Below are 18,854 nucleotides of genomic sequence, written 5' to 3'. Positions count from 1 at the left end.
AACTCCATCTCTACAAAAATATAAAACTTAACCGGGCGTGGTGGGAGGTGCCTGTAATCCCTAGTGGGAAGCTGAGGGGGGAGAATCGCTTGAACCCAGGAGGTGGAGGTTGCAGTGAGCCAAGATCGCACCCCTGCACTCCAGCCTGGGTGACAGAGAGATACTCTGTCTCAAAATAAATAAATAAGTAAATAAATAAACAAACAAACTAAACTCCTTCCCCATCACTGTCTCCTCTGGCTTCCATCATCTCTCCCCTCCTTCTCACAGCCAGACTCCTTCCAGAGGGATCTCCACTGGCAGCCTCATTTTCCTTGTCTCCTTATCTCATGGAAGCCCAGCTTCCCCCATGACTCAGGCCACTCTCACCAAGCTTCCTGTTGACTACATCATAGGACACCCGGACATGACTGGGTCTCTGTCTTGCATGCCATGGCTGCCACTTTCTCCTTTCCAGAACATCCCTCCCTGGATTTCTTGGCCACACACTTTCTTCCTATCTTATTGGACCTTCTGCCAGTGCCCCTGGCAGCCCCTCTCCTCTGCTCCAGCCTCAGGGCTGTACGAGGCACACTGACTTCTCATCCTACACAGTCTGCCTTGGCCCATCCTCCACTCCAATGCAGAGTCACCATCTGCAGTGGTCTCTGCGATGGATTCACCAACAGCTCTTCACATTGGAGGGTCGTCTCTCTGCCAATCATAACTCTTCTACTTCCCTTTCCAGTGATCAATATAGGCACGGACAGTCTGACCAACTTGACTTGCAGAAGCAGCTCTGGTCTCTTCTTACCACTTGGAGCTCTGACGATGAGCCCACTTTTGACTGTGGAATCTGGCTGTCCCATCAGCCGCCGTGAGGGGCTGAGTATAGTCATGTGTCGCGTAACATTGAGCATACATTCTGAGAAATGCATTGTTAGGCGATTTTGTCATGCAGACACCATGGAGTGCATTTACATAAATCTAGATAGCACAGCCCACTACACACCTAGGCTGGAGGGTATTCCTATTACACCTGTGCAGCATGTGACTGTACTGCATACTGTAGGCAAGTGGAACACAATGGTAAGGATGTGTGCACCTAAACATATCTAAACACAGAAGAGATACAGTAAACATACGGTATTATATGGGACCACCATCGTATATGCAGCCTATCATTGATGGAAATGTCATTGTGCAGTGTATGACTGTACTAGAATCAGGAAAACTGAAAGAGTTAATGAAGGAGGGGTAAATTGGGGCGATAAGAGACAGAAGATAGAGAGCTACCAGATGCATTTCTTTTCTTTCTTTTCCCTCAAAGGACTGCTCTTGCAAGGCATGATGGGTCTCCACAGCCTGTATGGAAGGTACCCTGTGTAACTAGCAATCAGATGTCACACAACAGCCAAGGCCGGCTGAGTGAGGTGACCCTCACCATAGCTTCTCCTCCACTGCTTCACTCACCTCTTTCCCTCACTCTTCGGGAATTGCACTTTCATGGCAAGTAAGCTAAGACACCTCCTATCACAGACAAACACTATTCTGCTTTTGAAAATAATGATATACCACTTCACATCCACTGAGATGGCTAGAATCAAAAAATCAGGGAATAACAAGTGTTGGCAAGGATGTGGAGAAATCAGAACCCTCATACCCTACTGATAGAGGTTTAAAATCATGCCGCTGCTTCGGAAAAAGAGTCCAGCAGTTCCTCAAACGATTAAACATAGAGTTACCATGTGACCAGGCAATTGAACTCCTAGTAATTCCACCCAAGAGAAATGAAGAGCTACATCCACATGGAGCTTGTACACATTTATAGCAACATCATTCATAATAGCCAAAAAGTGAGAACAACCCAATGTCCATCAGTTGGTCAATGGATAATCAAAATGCGCCTATCCATACAATGGAACATTATTCAGCCATAAAAAGGGATGAAGTGCTGACATATGCTATGACATGGCTGAACCTTGAAAACATTATGTCGACAAAGCCAGTCACAAAAGATCACACATTATACTTTTTTTTTTTTAATTCTTTAAGTTCTAGGGTACATGTGCACAATGTGCAGGTTTGTTACATATGTATACATGTGCCATGTTGGTGTGCTGCACCCACCAACTCGTCAGCACCCATCAACACGTCATTTACATCAGGTATAACTCCCAATGCCATCCCTCCCCCCTCCCCCTCCCCATAATAGGCCCTGGTGTGTGATGTTCCCCCTCCAGAGTCCAAGTGACCTCATTGTTCAATTCCCACCCATGAGTGAGAACATGCGGTGTTTGGTTTTCTGTTCCTGCGATAGTTTGCTGAGAATGATGGTTTCCAGCTGCATCCATGTCCCTACAAAGGACACGAACTCATCCTTTTTTATGGCTGCATAGTATTCCATGATGTGTATGATCACACATTATACGATTCCATTCATACGCAAGTCCAGAACAGGAAATCCACAGAGACAGGAAGTAGATCAGTGGTTGCCGAGGGCTGGGGGTGGAAGTCAGGGGGTAAGGAGGCAATAACTAAAGCATATGAAGGTCTTTTCTGGAATGATGAAAATGTTCTAAAATGGCCTGTGGTGATAGTTGCACAACTCTGTGAATATACGAGAAACCACTGAATTAACAGTTTAAATGGGTGAATTGCACAATACATGAATTCACTCTCACTAAAGCTGTTAAAAAATGGCATAGTCTTTATTGATTGCCTTTGAAAGATGTTCATGATCACTTAAGAACTGGTTCCACTAATGTGAAGTTGATCCTATTTGTGTTTTTTTAGACAGACACATTTATGCATAGAAAAAATATTCGGAAATACATACCCCAAAACATTAACAGTGGTTATCTCTAGTTGATAGGATTATAGATGATTTCTTTAAAATATTATTTTTCCATAATGTTTTACAATGAGTATGTGATGCTTTTATATGAAAAAATATATATTTGGGAATCTACTTTACCTTAGGAATATTTCTTATGAATGGTTATTAATGTTATAATAAAAAGAATAGCAAGAACAGACTAAAGGCAAGATTGCTCACTATGTGACACCTCCCAGTCTTTAAGCCTTTATGAATGCATGATTCTTACGTATCTGAAAGAGCGACAGCCATCCTGTGCTCCCTTCCGCCAGCCCGTTCAATACTCTGAGGGTTACTTAGTGATCTGAGAAGGCACAGCGAGGTGTTTAGCTCAACAATAGTCAGCTCCCCTAGAGTAAGGCCACATCTGTGAAGATTACTGTGTAGTGGGGCAATTAAGAACTAAACAGTGCCATCATGAGCAGATTTCCCTAAATGCTTAACTAAGAGTGGCGGACAGGGGCTGAAGAGAATGAACCCCATTATCTTCAACACACAGCCCACAATTCGCAGGGAAACAAAATCAACAGCTTTGCTTGAGGATAAGCAAATTTCAACCCCTGAAAATCTTGGAATGTGGTTACTGATGTGGAGGCTCGGCCTTCAAGGGGGGTATTCAAGGGGATAAACTCAAACTCTCCCACTGTCTTTACCCTGGGCTGCATTCCTTTATGGGGCCAGACTCCACAGGCACCTGGGCAAACACACATTGAGAACGCAGTGACAATCTCTGCCTACAACTCAGAGGCCATGCTGACGGCCCTCAGCAGGAACCCCACGGGCAACCCTCCCACATTCCCACAGGACATCTTGGTCACCGTACGTGCAACAGCCACAGGGCCACAGGGTGCCTCTATGACCCCAGGATCTTCCATGGTTCATAATATCCCAGTACAGATGAGAGGAGGGACAGAGTCGGAGAGGCTGGGTTGTATTAACACTGGTTTATTAGGCAGATAGGAAAAGAAGATGAAGTCAATAGTCTAACAAGCCAACTAGCTAAAGGAATAGATAGCCCCTTTCCATTCTGGAGACAACACAGAAATCTATTAATATTAAATATTGTCATGAGGTATGCACCTGCCCACAGGGGTATTACGATGGAAATACCGGGGTAGTCTGCAGGGCCAGGCAGAAATGACAGGAAAAAAGCCAGAGAAATTGAAATACCTCTTGGACCCCAAAAGACAGAGGTACTGATTTCTGTGATGTCAGGAGCCTAGCATAGAGCAGCTGGATAGGTCGCTAAGAGCTTTCATGTCTGCTTATCGGGTCTCACACACCTGGATAAACCAGTTATTGAAAGCTGACCTGCTAATGAGAAGCTTCTGGCACTTGCTGGTGTTTCCTAACTGAATGGGTGACTGGCCTGCCTCTCAGGGCCGGGGCTGCCGTGCAGATGCCTCTCCATGAGGTTAGCAGCTAGATTTAGATCATTGCGCGGGACGGGGAGCTCACACTGGGGTCTGGGAGACACAGCACAGGTTTCGGAAGGGTTCTCTGTCCATTAGGCAGCACCCAACTGACAGATGGGTCATCCTTCAGCTCATCAGTTTCCCAGCGCATGACAGTGGCCAGCTTTTTTTTTTTTTTTTTTTTTCCTTCCTATTATAAACAAGTCTTCGATGTGACTGCGATGATCTACGGATGATCTACGTATCTGGGTGTGTGATCCTCAAGCACTTAATGCAAGGTGGAGGGTAAACAATGGCCAAGACCCAAACAGCAATGTTCCCTGAAGTCCAACCTGCTTGGAGTCCTTGGGAATATGTACAATGGTTAACAGGGCTTGAGAGGAGTCAGCTGGGAAGGTGACAGCGAGACTCTGCCCCGCAGAGGGACCGCTGAGGACGAGACCCTTGAGGACGAGACCCCTGAGGACGAGACTGCCCTGCAGAGGAACCGCTGAGGACGGACCCCTGCAGGCCGTCCACGCCCACCACGCGTGTCATCCTCAGGAAACGCAATCGGATGCTCAGAATTTCGCCCCTAAAGGGACTCAGGGCAGTCCCAGCTCAAGAAGACGTCTTTTTTTTAACCTTCTGGCTTAGAGCCACAACCCCAGGCTGAGGATGCCACATCAGCGGCGTTTCCTCGCCACGCTGCAGGCCTGACTCACGTTTCCAAGACTGCAGGGCCCCCGGGCCGAGCGCGGCTACTGAGAGAGAGCACAGCGTCCTCCCTTAGCCCCTGCTCATCTGCACGGAGCAAAGCCGTTGCTTTCTCCGCTGTCAGCGCTTTACACGACTCGGATGTAGGCTCTGAGCGGGCACGGGCCCGCCCTTAGACGGCGACCCGAGGGGCAAACAGGATGGAGGCGCGATCCTTTGGGGACTGTGGTCTCTATTTTATCTGCTTCTGGGCTGTGCGGGTGGTTTGCTCTCCTGGCGTGAGCAAAGGCCACTAGGGGCCCGAGGAAATGACCCACCGATGCAAGCCCGCCATTGCTCTGAGCAGGGTCCGGCCCCGCGCCAGAGCCCGCGCTCCGCCAGGGAGGCCTGAGCGTTCGAGACCCGTCGCCTCCGGGTCAGGCGCGGGACACCAGGCGAGGGGAGCCAGGAGCCGGGAGGGGCGGCGCCGGGCCCGCAACCCCACCCTGTCCTCCCTCCGCCTCCTCCCGGCCAGACCGTCCCCTCCCAGGCCCCAACTCCGCGGCCGTCCCCTCGCAGCCGGCCCGTCCCGCTCGGGCCCGCGTGCCCCGCAGCCGCCACGCTCCCCGCCGTCCGTGCCGCGGCTCCCGCCCGAGCGCGCGCGGGCCGGCGGTGGCGTGTGCGCACGTCATATGGGCCGCCCGCCTCCCATTGGTTGCCGCCGCCTCACCAGACCGCTTGTGGACGGGCGCGCGGGCGGGGCGGGGCGAGCTCAGGCCACGCCCCTAGGCGGTGCGCGCGGGCGGTGGGTAGGCCGGGCAGGGTCACGTGATGCGGGCCCCGCGGCCCGCCATATAAGCCCGCGTGCCCGCCAGGCGCCGCGGCCGCACTTGGGGCCGTCCCGGGCCGCGACTCCTCCTTCCCCACAGCCCCGCCTCCGCTCGCAGAGCCCGAGGGCGGGCGCCTCTCGGCCAGGTACGCGGCGGGTTGGGGCAGGGGTCGCGGGCGGGGTTTGGTCGCGCTGCAGCCGGTCCTCCCCGGAGGTAGGCGGGCGCGGGCCTCGTTGGGTCTCTGGGACGCTGGTCCCGCTGGGGCCGGGGGTGCTGCTTGCTGTGAGCGCGGGTCCCGTCCGCCGCTGGCCCTGGGCGAGTGCACCGGGTTCTAACCTGGTGGGGGCTGCGCTGCCGCCTGGCCCGGGTGCCGGGGTTCGCGTCCCGCGGGGCCTTCCTCGCTCTTTGTCTCTTCTGAGTGAACTTGATGACCCCCTTCTTCCAGGAAGCGCCTCTCGGACGCGGGTGACCGATGCCCAGATTGCACGACCACTTCTGGAGTTGCTCCTGTGCGCACAGCGTGAGGCGCCGAGGCCCCCCGCGAGCCAGCGCCGCGGGGCTGGCAGCCAAGGTTGGGGAGATGATCAGCGCTTCCGTGTCCGGGCCCTCCCTGCTGGCGGCCCATGGTGCCCCGGACGCTGACCCCGCGCCGGGGGGCCGCAGTGCTGCGATGAGCAGCCCCGAGCCCGGCGGCCCCTACCCCAACACCTGGCATCATCGCCTGGTGCAGAGGAGCCTCGTGCTCTTCTCGGTTGGGGTGGTCCTAGCCCTGGTGCTCAACCTGCTGCAGATCCAGAGGAATGTCACTCTCTTCCCCGAGGAGGTGATCGCTACCATCTTTTCCTCCGCCTGGTGGGTCCCTCCCTGCTGCGGGACAGCAGCTGGTGAGTACCCCCCCGCGGTTCTTCTGGAAGTAAAAAGGGTGTCTTTTCGGTTGAAAGTACTTTTCAGCTTATTGAGAAACATGCATTTGAAACTAGAACTGTCCACAGATTGAAAGTGTGCATCTCCAGTTTGGGGATTTAGAGAAATGAAGGAGGGGTAGAGAGGACCTGGCACCCCCCAGGGCGGGTTCGGGCCACAGCTCTCTGAAGTTTGAGGAAGCACAGTGATGGAGATGAGGCAGGGAGATAATTGGCTGTTCAAGCAGGTGCTGTGCCAAGCTGACTGAGGGCCCTTCCCTCCTGGCGTCCGGGTACAGCCCCAGCTGTCATCCCGCGCCAGCCGCCCCGGATTGGCCGCCTGGGGAACTGGTGAGCAGCGGGACTGAAAGGCCATTGGTCGCGGCAGCAAACATGCTACCCTGCTGGATAACTGAAAACAAACCCGTCACATGTGTTCAGGAGGCGGTTGCCAGGGGAGCAACTTCTCAGTACTTCCTTTTGCCGGGTCGCTGAGTAAACCGTGGTCGGAAGCCAAAACGTTTACTCCCTGAACTGTTAGAGCTCTGTAGATTACCTTCTTAAGGAAAAGAGTAACCCCCTTACGACGTTTAGATTTTCGTACACCCAGGCAGTAGCATAGATGCCTTACAGTGTAACACTAGGTCAGTCTGAACTGTGGACAGGGGGACTGCTGAGTGTCTTTACTAGAATTTCTTGGCTATCATTGAACCTCTTTTATAGAAATGTTGAGTTGATCTTGGCCCAGCAAATCCCTTACTGCTGCTGTAGTCACACAGCATTTGTTTCTTTAACGAGGTTTTGTCAGGTGCTTTCTACAACCTCAACTCTACAAGCTGTTGAAATGTTAATCCAAAAGTAGCACCACAAGCCCCTATCCTTAAGCAGCTTACAGTCTGGTGGGGAAAACAAATGAGTAAGTGACTCCAGTGCAGTGCAGGGGGCATCCTGTTTGCTTTGTGGCTGACATTTGTCAGCCGACTGCTGACCATAGGCTTCAGATGCTTTGCTGTGTTCATTTCTTACAGCAATACCATGTGTAGCTTCATTTATAGATGTGGAAACCGAATCACAGGTGAAGTCACATCCAAGCGTGCGCAGGTAGAAAGGGGCCAAGCCATCCATGCTAACAGCTCCCGCTGCCTCTGTAGGTGTGTCTCCTGCACTGTGGAAACACATTGCCTCAGTTGACTCACTGCAAACAGCAAGCAGCAGAGTTTTGTAACAGATTAACAGAGGGCTGTGTGTTCAAGAACTATGACATATGTCTGTAATTATTAAGTAGTGGGTAGAATGTTTTCATCTTTGTTCTCGGAGGGAGGGGAACCTCTTTTGTTTTTTGAAACACTTTATGTGGCTGTACTAATTGAAAAATTTTTGAGACATATATCTAGATTTAAAATTCCATATTTCATATACATTTGGCAGAATAGTTTCTTTCCTTTAACCAAAAACTTGATCTTAGAAATGAAATAGTTTAGCCTTCAGTATTTGTAATTGAAGCCTCAAGGGTTTCTAGGAATATCTGGACAATTTCTCATACTCTCATACTCTACCCTTTTTTTTTAAACCATCAGCCAAGAGCATAAGTAAAATATCATAGTATGTTTTTTACCTATTTAGTTTTTAACCTTAAATGGCAAAATTAAGCTATAGTGAAGTAAAGTTAATTTGGGGGGGGTCTGTTTTTCAAAACTCCAAAATTAGAACATGATTAATAAATTGAAAACTGAACATTTTTTTTCTGAATGTTTGATGAAAACTGTGTTTCCTGTTTCTCAGTTGAACCTAAAATGTGTATTTCTTTCATACTAGACCAAGGTGAAACAATTGCAGGGTTCTCAAGAGCCCTGGGACCCAGTGACCCTTGTGTCCCAGCATCCAACCCCGCAGGCCAGCACCCCACTCCCCCCCACAGACATTCATTCCTGCCTTCATTTTTGCCATTTTACTTCTCTTTTGGAATGCCATTCCTTCCCACCTGTCCAAAATCCGAGTTTGTGTCTGTAAAGAATAACGATTCTGGACCACAGTGATCCCTTCTTTCTCTGTGTCCCAGTTACATAATCCTTATAATTTCACACAGGAGAAAACAAACATGCAGAGCCAGGTCCCGCCAGGGCAAGCTGGGATTGGAGGCTGAGTTTCCTCTTCTTGGTCAGGTATTCTTACCACAGCTTGAGGCGTGACCGTGCAGGAACCAGATGGAGAATAGGAGAAGCCCGCGTGGGGCTCTCTCGCCCCGTACTTGCCCACGGGCATGTGTGCACAGTGCTCAGTGCCCAGTACAGTACATGCTAGAACCCCCGAAAATCAACTCCAGGGCCACCCTAGGAGCATGTGACCCAGACTATCAAAGTCACATCAGCAAATATGTATCTCATCATGTGCCCAGTCCCAGTGCTGGGTGGCGGCAGGAGTGTCAGAGCTATGATGTGACAGGGTGTGGACAGATGCTAACCTTTTTATTGTAAGATCGAAATCACACTGGATGTAAAGATAAGGTGAACTACATAGTCATTTAAGTTCTGTGTACTTTAGGCATATGTGGATATTAAATACAAGGTTACATATTGCTCATGTTAATATGAATAATCCCTGCTTGATTCCTTTCTGTGTTTACTGAGGCATGTTCAACTGCACTAAATAATAGTGATTTTTTAAAAACTTTTCTAAACAGTACAATTTTGTGGGAGTGGTACTCAAAGAGAACAAGAATATAAAATCACTCTTAACTATTATGTTATAGCTGATAATTTTTTCTAGGAAAAGGACTGGTTTGAGTAATGTCTTGTGTTACTAATGACCACACTGAAGTTGTGGAACTTAAATCTGCTGTATTCTAACATTGTCATCTTTTTTTTAAAACAGCTGTTGTTGGCCTGCTGTACCCCTGTATCGACAGTCACCTCGGAGAACCCCACAAATTTAAGAGAGAGTGGGCCAGTGTCATGCGCTGCATAGCAGTTTTTGTTGGCATTAACCATGCCAGTGCTGTATCCTGAATTTTCTGTGCTATGTCCAGAGTATCTTCTTAGGTTATACATTGAAGCGTTTTGTTTTGTTATATACTCAAATGACTCCATGTCGTAATACAAACGTGATGGTGGTACCTGCCCATTTCAAATTACTAAAAAGAGAAAGAAGAATGGGGCTGTCGATGACTTCATAGTAAAATATATTGTTTTATGGTTAAAATGCTAGCGGCATTTTATATATAGCTTTCAGCAAGTTTATTCTTATGGTTAAGTTTTTGAGTCAATGATGCCAGGGAGATTTCAGGTGATCTTGGTGATTACTGTAGCCTGTATCCAACAAATCCTTTCTTTAGCTCATTACACAGTTTTTATGGACAGTGAATTATTTGTGGTACAATAATAAAATACCCATGTTTTTGACCCTTGTGGTTTTCTTTGTGTTTTTGATCTTATTAAGAATCAGCAGACTTTTCCTTAACTTTTACATCACCAGAAATTGGATTTTGCCAATAACGTCCAACTGTCCTTGACTTTAGCAGCCCTGTCTTTGGGGCTTTGGTGGACATTTGATCGTTCCAGAAGCGGCCTTGGGCTGGGGATCACCATAGCTTTTCTAGCTACGCTGATCACGCAGTTTCTCGTGTATAATGGTGTCTATCAGTAAGTATGTGTTTTCAAATATTGGCTTTGGAAAGCTTACTTAACTTTCATTAAAACATCCACAAAGCTTAGATAGTTTCATATTTTATTTGGTTTTTATATAGAATGATCTAGATTTAGGTACAAAATTCTAAAAAACGCTGCTATCCATAACTTAATGCAAAGGAAAACCAAGTAGTAGCAGTTACAACCAAACATTCAAATATGAACGTTTTGTAGCATTTCGTGGTTGATATGCATTCTGCATATCCCCACTACAGAGAATGTTTGATGCAGAATTGAGCCAGGTGAAACTGGCTGCTAAGGCACGGTTTCTTTTCTTGCTCCAGGTATACATCCCCAGATTTCCTCTATATTCGTTCTTGGCTCCCTTGTATATTTTTCTCAGGAGGCGTCACAGTGGGGAACATAGGACGACAGTTAGCTATGGTGAGTGAAATGATCATATTATATTATCTTCTAAAACTTGCGTCTCTTTACCTTGATAGAATTACTTTACATGATACATTCAATTTTGTGTTTATATGTTCCGGTTCAGACTTGAGTGACAATTACTGAGAAAAGGTTGTATTTTAAAAAATAGGTAATGATACCCAGGTAATTCTTTGCTAAATTATAAAGATTTGTAGATTCATAAATTCATAATATTTGATTTAGAAAGGAACTAGAGCCCTCCCACTGCCCCTTTGAATTGCAGATGTGGTCGGTGTTCTGAATTCTTGAAATTTGTGTAGTAAGCAGTAAAGAAAGTGACTGGTGTGTGAGTGTCCCCTCCTCCTTCGCCGTCAGAAGCAGATCTGGATGACCTCGTGCAGTGACACTTTGCTCCCTGAGCATCAGTCCGCCGGTGTTGCTTTTCACAAAATCAGAGTGGATGCAGATGATGCTGGCCTCTTAGTCCACAGTCAAGCAAATCGAGCCTGAGGCTCCAGAGTCTGTCTCGGGCCAGGGCAGGGCCTGGTGTGGGCGGGTAAGGGGACAGCCTGGTTCAGACAGGCAACACCCTTCTGTGGGGCAGGTGGCCCTGGGCATGGAGGAGTGGTGATGAGAGCACCACTGCACGTGGCCGGGTCACCGTGTAGATGGACTGTCCTGCCTGAACATTGCACCTGTTCTTACTGCAGGAGAAAGCAGCTCTACCCCACAGAGCTTCTCTCACAGCCCCCCTGAGGGAGATGGAAAGGTAGATGAACTCCAGGATGGCTTTAGCAGTTCTTAATTAGTTAAAAATTGGCATCTTAGCACTTTAATTTAAAAAACTAGAGGTGAACTTTTAAATGTTATTTTCAGTTGACTTTGACTGGCAGGCTGAAATAAAGTGAATTAAAAAAAACCTAGAGCTGTTGCTCTCGGAGATAAGCTCTGGGACTTTCTCGGAAGACTTATCTGGGCACCTCATGCTATTTTTAAAACAGTACATTTATTTTTGCCAGCTGATACCTCTGTGAGGAGTTGAATTTGAAGGCCACTTGGCTGTTTCACAAAAACAGAAGTAATTACAAGTAGAATTTGCAGTGTTCCACTGGTTACTGAGTCTGTGCTGCCAAATTTCTCATGATGGAGAAGAAAGGACTTTGCTTGCCTTTTTTTTTTTTTTTTTTTTTTTTTTTTTGAGACAGAGCTCACTGTGTCACCCAGGCTGGAGTACAGTGGTACCATCGTAGCTCACTATAACCTTGAACTCCTGGGCTCAAGCAGTCCTCCCGCTTCAGCCTCCTGAGTAGCTGGGATTACAGGCACATGCCACCTTGCCTGGCTAACTTTTTTATTTTTTGTGGAGATGTTATCTCCCTGTGTTGTCCAGGCCGGGCTCGAACTCGTGGGCTCAAGCGATCCTCCCACCTTAGCCTCCCAAAGCACTGGGATTTTAGGCGTGAGCCTGGCCTTGTTTTTTTTTTAATATTAAAAATCTGGTCGAATGGTCCCACATGAAAATACTACATTGTTTTCGTGCATTCGCCATCATTCCTGTTATAGTCTTCAAACGAGAGCTAGGCAACTCCATCTCCACTTTCTTGCTTTGAGATTTTTGTTCCGGGACTCTTTGGGAGAGAATTCCTAAGAAGATTTTTAGAATACAATTGTCCTCAACCAGATTGACTAATTATACATTATAACTGAAACTTGAATAACATTTAAAGAGTTGATTATTTCTGTATGATAGGTTGACGCTGTTATATGTCAAGGCTTTTTAAATCAGTTTTAAGAAATAAGCATTATTTTGGTGGAGGCAGAAATTTCACAACATTCATAAGTTCTAAACATCTAGAAATGGTTGGAGGAAACGTTTTCAGTTTTGAAGATAGTTTCATTAAGTAATTCCTGCTGTGCTCCTTTGATCCTTACAGAAAAAAATGTTAAAGATAACTCAAAATAGGATAGTTGACATAATTATAATTCTCCTTATTTCAGCTTTCTCTTGATCCTTTTTATTCTTTAAACTTGGGGGAAAATGTTTGGATGTTCTTTTGTATCTTAAAACTGGAGGAGAGAGATCACCGCCTTGATCCCTTCCCTACTGGGCTATCTCATGAAACTGACCTCCCAGGTTCTGAGTCTAACCCCGCCTACCACCATTTTTATTCATAAAAACTTAAATCCTTACCTCTGGATCCCAACTGTTATTCTTTTTTCTCTTCAAAATTTGCAAACTCATTTCCATCCATCAAACTCTGGAAATGGCCCAGGGGCTTCACGGTGCAGTCCCCTCCCTCCTGCTGCATCCGTTCCTCAGGCTGGGCCTTGACGTCACATTCGTGGTGTGTGTTTTCCCCCAGGGCAGCCTTCCTCACATTCCACTGTTGTCATACTGTTTACTCACAAAATGGAAGCGGTTGGATGTTCTAGGGATAGTATCTAAGAGCTGTTGGTTTAAGGTTGAAACGTACACCAAGTAAGACTTTGTGAAGGGAGGTGACGAAGAGTGAAGTTGATGACAGTCTGAAGGTGAAGAGATTCCGAGGCTCAGTTCAGCACCAAGACCAGACCCGCCCAGATCCAGGGTCATTCGAGGTCTGTGTTTGGTGCTGATGGGTTTCCCTAGTGCACTTGACACCTTCTCCTTCTTAGCTGTCTCAGTTCTCTTCAGATGCCTTTGTTCTAACTTATGCTTCCCTCCCTTAGGAGGAAACATAGTTACTTGCAAGAATAACCATGCTCAAAAGTTACAAGTTGGCTTTGCTTCAAGTTATATGGTCTCCTAGCTTTTTCTATGTGGTATTTCCGCACTCCCCCCCCGCCCCCCGCACATGCCATTGTCCTTTGTGTCCAAAAATATAGCAGAAACATTTGTTATCAGCCTGTTTCAGTTTTTTTGTTTATTTTTTTGCTTGTTTATTTTTATTTATTTATTTATTTTTTTTGAGACGGAGTCTTGCTTTGTCACCCAGGCTGAAGTACAGTGGCACAATCTTGGCTCACTGCAACTCTGCCTCCCAGGTTCAAACAATTCTCCTCCCTCAGCTTCCCAAGTAGCTGGGATTACAGGCACCCACCACCACGCCTGGCTAATTTTTGTATTTTTAGTAGAGACGGGGTTTCGCCGTGTTGGCCAGGCTGGTCTCGAACTCCTGACCTCAGGTGATCCACCTGCCTCAGCCTCCCAAAGTGCTGGGATTACAAGTGTGAGCCACTGCACCCGGCCCAGCCTGTATGTTTAAAAGAAAATGAGTCAGTAACCATCATTTATAGAACTTGTTGCTGTTTGTAGCTTCAAGTCTTTTCTCAAGAGTAAGCTGCGAACTGCCAACAGCAGTCAAGCCTGTCCTGCTTCCACTGCCCGGCCCCACTGGGACACCTGGAGGCAGAGTCCCGCCCACCTCAGTGTCAGCCTGGGATTTAATTTGCCGTTCCTGTTTTTGATTGACCCAATTCAGCTGCTAATGATAATAATACTATTATTGTTATTGAGGGTTTACATGTATTGGGCTCTTACTGCTGCGCAGGAGACATTGTGCTGAACGTTTCCATTGTTAGCCAGTTTTGTCCTCTTAACATAACTCTTTGAAGTAGAAACTATTATTAGCCCATTTGTAAAAGGGGAAATTGCAGCTTAGGAAGATTAAACAACTCGGCCAGGTGGGTGGCAGAATTGGAGCTGGCACCATGCTTCTCATTAGTATACCACATGCCCTTTCAACACATGGCTTGCACCTGCCTTCACCCTGGAAGTAGGTTGACAGCAGCCTGCGTTGGTGTCTGGGTTGAGAGGAGGATCCATATTGCCTTTTACAGGGTGCCACGATTAGACAACACTGCTGGAAGTCCCTGTGCCACGTGTCAGGTCCGCCCGGGCTGGTAGTCATTCATCTCTGGTGTCTTTGTGTTCTTACACTAATGCCAGGCCTCACTGTGGCCTCTGTCGACCAGGGATTCTAAAAGTCCACTTCCCATTGATTTATCAGCACGTTAGTGAACAGGTAGTCAAATGTGATGACCAATTTTCTCTTTCCAAGTTGCTGCCAAAAGTTTGCTCTTTTGTTTTCTCACTGCAGTGTGTATAGAGCCCTCCCAGTGTTCATATTTAACAATTGGCAATGCTTTCACATGATCAGTTCCTAAAAGCATGTATGTTTCCTAGAAGATCTTACTGTGTGTGTCCCCAGGGTAGTAACTGGCATACCTGGGTGACTCAACCCAGACTCGTGACTTTTGTATCTGTCCGTTTAGATGAGAGGATCCTGTGGTTTTCTGGATGAGTAATCTCCTTCATTGCCGAAGGTGAGGAGCTCAGCTCCTTCCTCTTAATGGAGGGCAATTAAGTAACGTGGGAAGGCACGATTCTGAGGGGAAAAAATTGTGTATGGAGGTTTCTCTTTCGCCCTTTAGCAGAAGCTCTGTGGCCTCAGGAAGGTCATTTAATCTCTTTGGGTTTGCTTCTTCATCAGTGAAATCCTGTTCTCTATTGAGAATTACCCTGCGGTGCCTGGTCATAGCAGTAACTGTAGTGTCTACCTCTCGGAAGCTCTGTGAGGGTCAAATGAGGAAGAATATGTAGAAAGGATTTCCAAACTGTGAAGCTCTGTGTGAACTGAGGGTAGAGTTACTATTCAGTATTACAAAGCATGACCTATTTCCAATGTCTGTTTCAACAAACTGCTGGTAAGGTGGGTTATAACACGGGCATCAGATACTAATAAAGGTTTGTGGCCAAAACCTCCCTTCAGATAAAGGTTCAATCCCTTAAATTGCAGTTAGAACTTTCAGGAACCTACCATACCGTAAGCATCACCATGCTTTGATAAAATTGGGTGTTTCCTTTATATAGATATTAATTTAGTTACACTTTCACCAATATCTTACACTTACATAATAGGCTTTATATAAGGGCCTTAGCCCTTGAGGCAGAGAATTATCCTAATTTTGCAGGTGAGAGCTGTGGCTCACTGGGCTGGAGCCATGAAGAAGGTGCAGGGGAGCTGGGAGAGCTGGCCTTAGGCTCTAGTTCTCTCCACATTTCCCACATCTCAGTCTTGTTTCTTCAGTCATATAAATGTTAATCTTTCTCATGTTAGGACCTACTTAATTGGTAATTAAAATATTTATACATTTAGTGCTAATTTTCTCTTTCCTTTTTTTTTTTTCCTTTCTACACACAGGGTGTTCCTGAAAAGCCCCATAGTGATTGAGTCTTCAAAACCACCGGTTCTGAGAGCAAGGAAGATTTGGAAGAAAATCTGATTGTGGATTACGACAAAGATTATCTTTTTTCTTAATCTATTTAGATCAGGCTGACTGTACAAATGACTCCTGGAAAACACTGTTCACCTAGTCTAGAATAGGGAGGTGGAGAATATGATGACTTACCCTGAAGCCTCCCCTTGACTGACGGCACTGGCGCCTGTCTGTGCCCTGCAGCATTCTGCCAAGGCTGCGTGGGTTCAGGCAGGTGGCAGTTTCCCAAGTATTAGATCTCATTCATGTGATTAAAACAAGTTGCCATATTTCAAAGCCTTGAACTAAGACTCAATTACCAACTATCAGTTTTGTATCAGTGCCCAAAGGAGGTAGGTTGAAGGTGCTTAACAAACATGAAGTATGGTGTAATAGGAATAATATTTATCCAAAAGATTTTTTAAAATAGGGCTATGTTTAAAACAAAACAAAACAACAACAACAAAAAAAAAAACAAGAAAAGCAGCAGTGATTCTAGAGAGGTCACGCTCCAAGTGGAGTCGCGGCATGGCCACGCTTCATGGTCACGCTCGTTCATCCTGCAGTGGCGTGTTTACACGGTCACACGTGTGTGTATCGCCAGCGTGTCAACTGTGCTTTTCATACCGTGGAAGTTTGTGTAGACAATCTTACTGAGCAAAAGGCAATGAAAAGTCATGGTTCCCACACTGTGATATATTGGAATTTTCACCTCAGTTTATGAAGTTTATTTTGAAATCCGTAATCGTCTAAGAATGAATACCTGTCTGCCATGTATTTCAATCTTAGTGAGCGAAAATTGTTTCTTTGTTACTACAGAATAGAGATGACTGTTTTTTTCCACAGCCCTATGGAATTTGCAATCTGTGATTGCCTTGTAAAAAGGAGAGTGCATATGTCACTGCATTAAACATGTGGTGTTTCTAAATATTCAATGATATTGGTGAGCACAATGTATTCATTTAATGGCATAGACCATACCAGACCTAATTTGCAAGTATTGGGTCTTAAACTTCAAGTGCAATGTATATGAAAACCAATCTGAGCCTTGTATCTCTTAAATATTTATTTTTTTTAACGTGTGAGATGTTCGAGAGAAGAGTGTTCTCCATTCATTTCAGTGCTGCATGGAGGAAACTCGGCGATGATCTCTTTCCGTTGTGAAGTTCCTTTCATGTTACACCCTCCACTGAACCCTCAACCTTCGAAATACTCCAGTTTTGTGGGTTTAGTCATTTTTACTTACAAATTTCCCTTTTTGTATTTTGCAATTTACATGTGTTTGGTTTGTTTTAAATTCCGTGAAAGTGGCTTGATTAAAAGACTCCTTTTAAATGGAAGCCAGCAGTCAGCAGAATGGAAGCTTAGAGGACCTTGCCTGTGAGCGCTACTCTTTGTGTTTGGTTTTGTGTATGTAATGATCTTTGCTGAGGTTTTTTGCTTTGTTTTGAGGGAAATGTCTTGGAGTAAATTTTAAGTTCCTGAAGCTAATTTGTTTTAGAGGAATTTTGTTTTTTAAAAAGATAGGATCATTCTGAACTTTGGAATGACCCCCTTATATATTTTCTGAAAATGAAAACAATTAGTTACATGAAAAAAAATTTCCAATGAAGATGTCAGCATTTTATGAAAAACCAGAAGTTATTAGATGAAAGCAGTGAGTGAATCTTCAAAACAGACTCGATCATGCACAAACATTAAGTCTTTCTCTCCGAAACCGGAAGTAAATCTTTATCTGTTAGAAATAATGTAGCCAAAAAAATGTAAATTGGAAGTTTTTTTGCCAATAGTTTATAGAAAATATATGAACCAAAGTGATTTGAGTTTGTAAAAATGTAAAATAGTATGAACAAAATTTGCACTATACCAGATTTGAACATCTAGTGAGATTCACATTCATACTAAGTTTTCAACATTGTGTTCTTTTTGCATTCATTTTTTACTTTTATTAAAGGTTCAAAACCAAGTGTTGTATTTATGTTTGTTTGCTTTTTAAAAAAAACAGTTGGGGTGGTATTCTCTATGTAGGATGTTAGATACACGCAGGGCGTTGGTTCCAGGATACCCCACGTATGTGAAAATCTGCATACTCAAGTCTGGCACTTGGCCCTATGGAGCCTGCGTACACTAAAAGCCGTCCGTGTACGTGGGTTTCACATTCAGCAAATAAACCATGTTTGGTTGGAAAAGCTCCGTGTATAAGTGGACCCACAGGTTCAAACCCTGTGTTGTTTAAGGGTCAACAGTACGTGTTTTTCTTATGGTAGAAAGTTAAGTGCAGCACAAGCTGAATGGAACCTGCCACTTTACCCTCCTCACCACAGGCACCCGGTTTTCAGGCAGGAGGAGCAGGCGTGCCTGGCCTGTCACAGGGGCAAGCTCCCCTGCTGCCAGCCAGTGTGGCTGGAGTTACTTGCTCTCACAGGTTATCACGATGGGATGAGAACGGAAGAGATGGGTTGAGCATCTGGAACATTAATGCCCTGCAGGCTTAACATTACTTGTAGTTGTGAAATTGCATTTCAATACTAGCAGAGAAAGGCCTTACCTTGTATGTACCAATACATTTTATAATACAGATCCAAACCAGTAGGTTTCTACTATATTTAAAACATAAAACATTCATGTATGGAAAAACTGGTAGAACTCATGATGAAAACATTTCCCTCATTACAGAGATGAGATTTGCCTGAGATTAACCCAATTTATGTGGATCGAGTGTAGGAATGCCTACTGAATTAGTCTAAATTCATGTTTGTTTGTTTGTTTTGAGACAGAGTCTTGCTCTGTCGCCCAGGCTGGAGTGCAGTGGTGCGATCTTGGCTCACTGCAAACTCCACCTCCCAGCTTCACGCCATTCACCTGCCCCAGCCTCCCAGATAGCT

The 18,854-nt window shown here is 45.9% G+C and overlaps 1 protein-coding gene across 1 annotated transcript; it reads left to right on the top strand.

The window, feature by feature from the left end:
- Window positions 1–5,771: 5,771 nt before the first annotated feature.
- Window positions 5,772–16,426, top strand: LOC105474956 (insulin induced gene 1). The gene is made up of 6 exons (XM_011729899.3): window positions 5,772–5,922; window positions 6,223–6,661; window positions 9,551–9,675; window positions 10,151–10,317; window positions 10,647–10,746; window positions 15,915–16,426. Exons 2-6 carry the CDS (start codon window positions 6,250–6,252, stop codon window positions 15,942–15,944), a joined length of 834 nt encoding a protein of 277 aa, XP_011728201.1. The 5' UTR covers window positions 5,772–5,922; window positions 6,223–6,249; the 3' UTR covers window positions 15,945–16,426.
- Window positions 16,427–18,854: the final 2,428 nt, after the last annotated feature.

Source organism: Macaca nemestrina, chromosome 4 (genome assembly GCF_043159975.1).
Source record: "Macaca nemestrina isolate mMacNem1 chromosome 4, mMacNem.hap1, whole genome shotgun sequence".
Classification (NCBI taxonomy): domain Eukaryota; kingdom Metazoa; phylum Chordata; class Mammalia; order Primates; family Cercopithecidae; genus Macaca; species Macaca nemestrina.
This window is presented reverse-complemented; position numbering and strand designations above follow the sequence as displayed.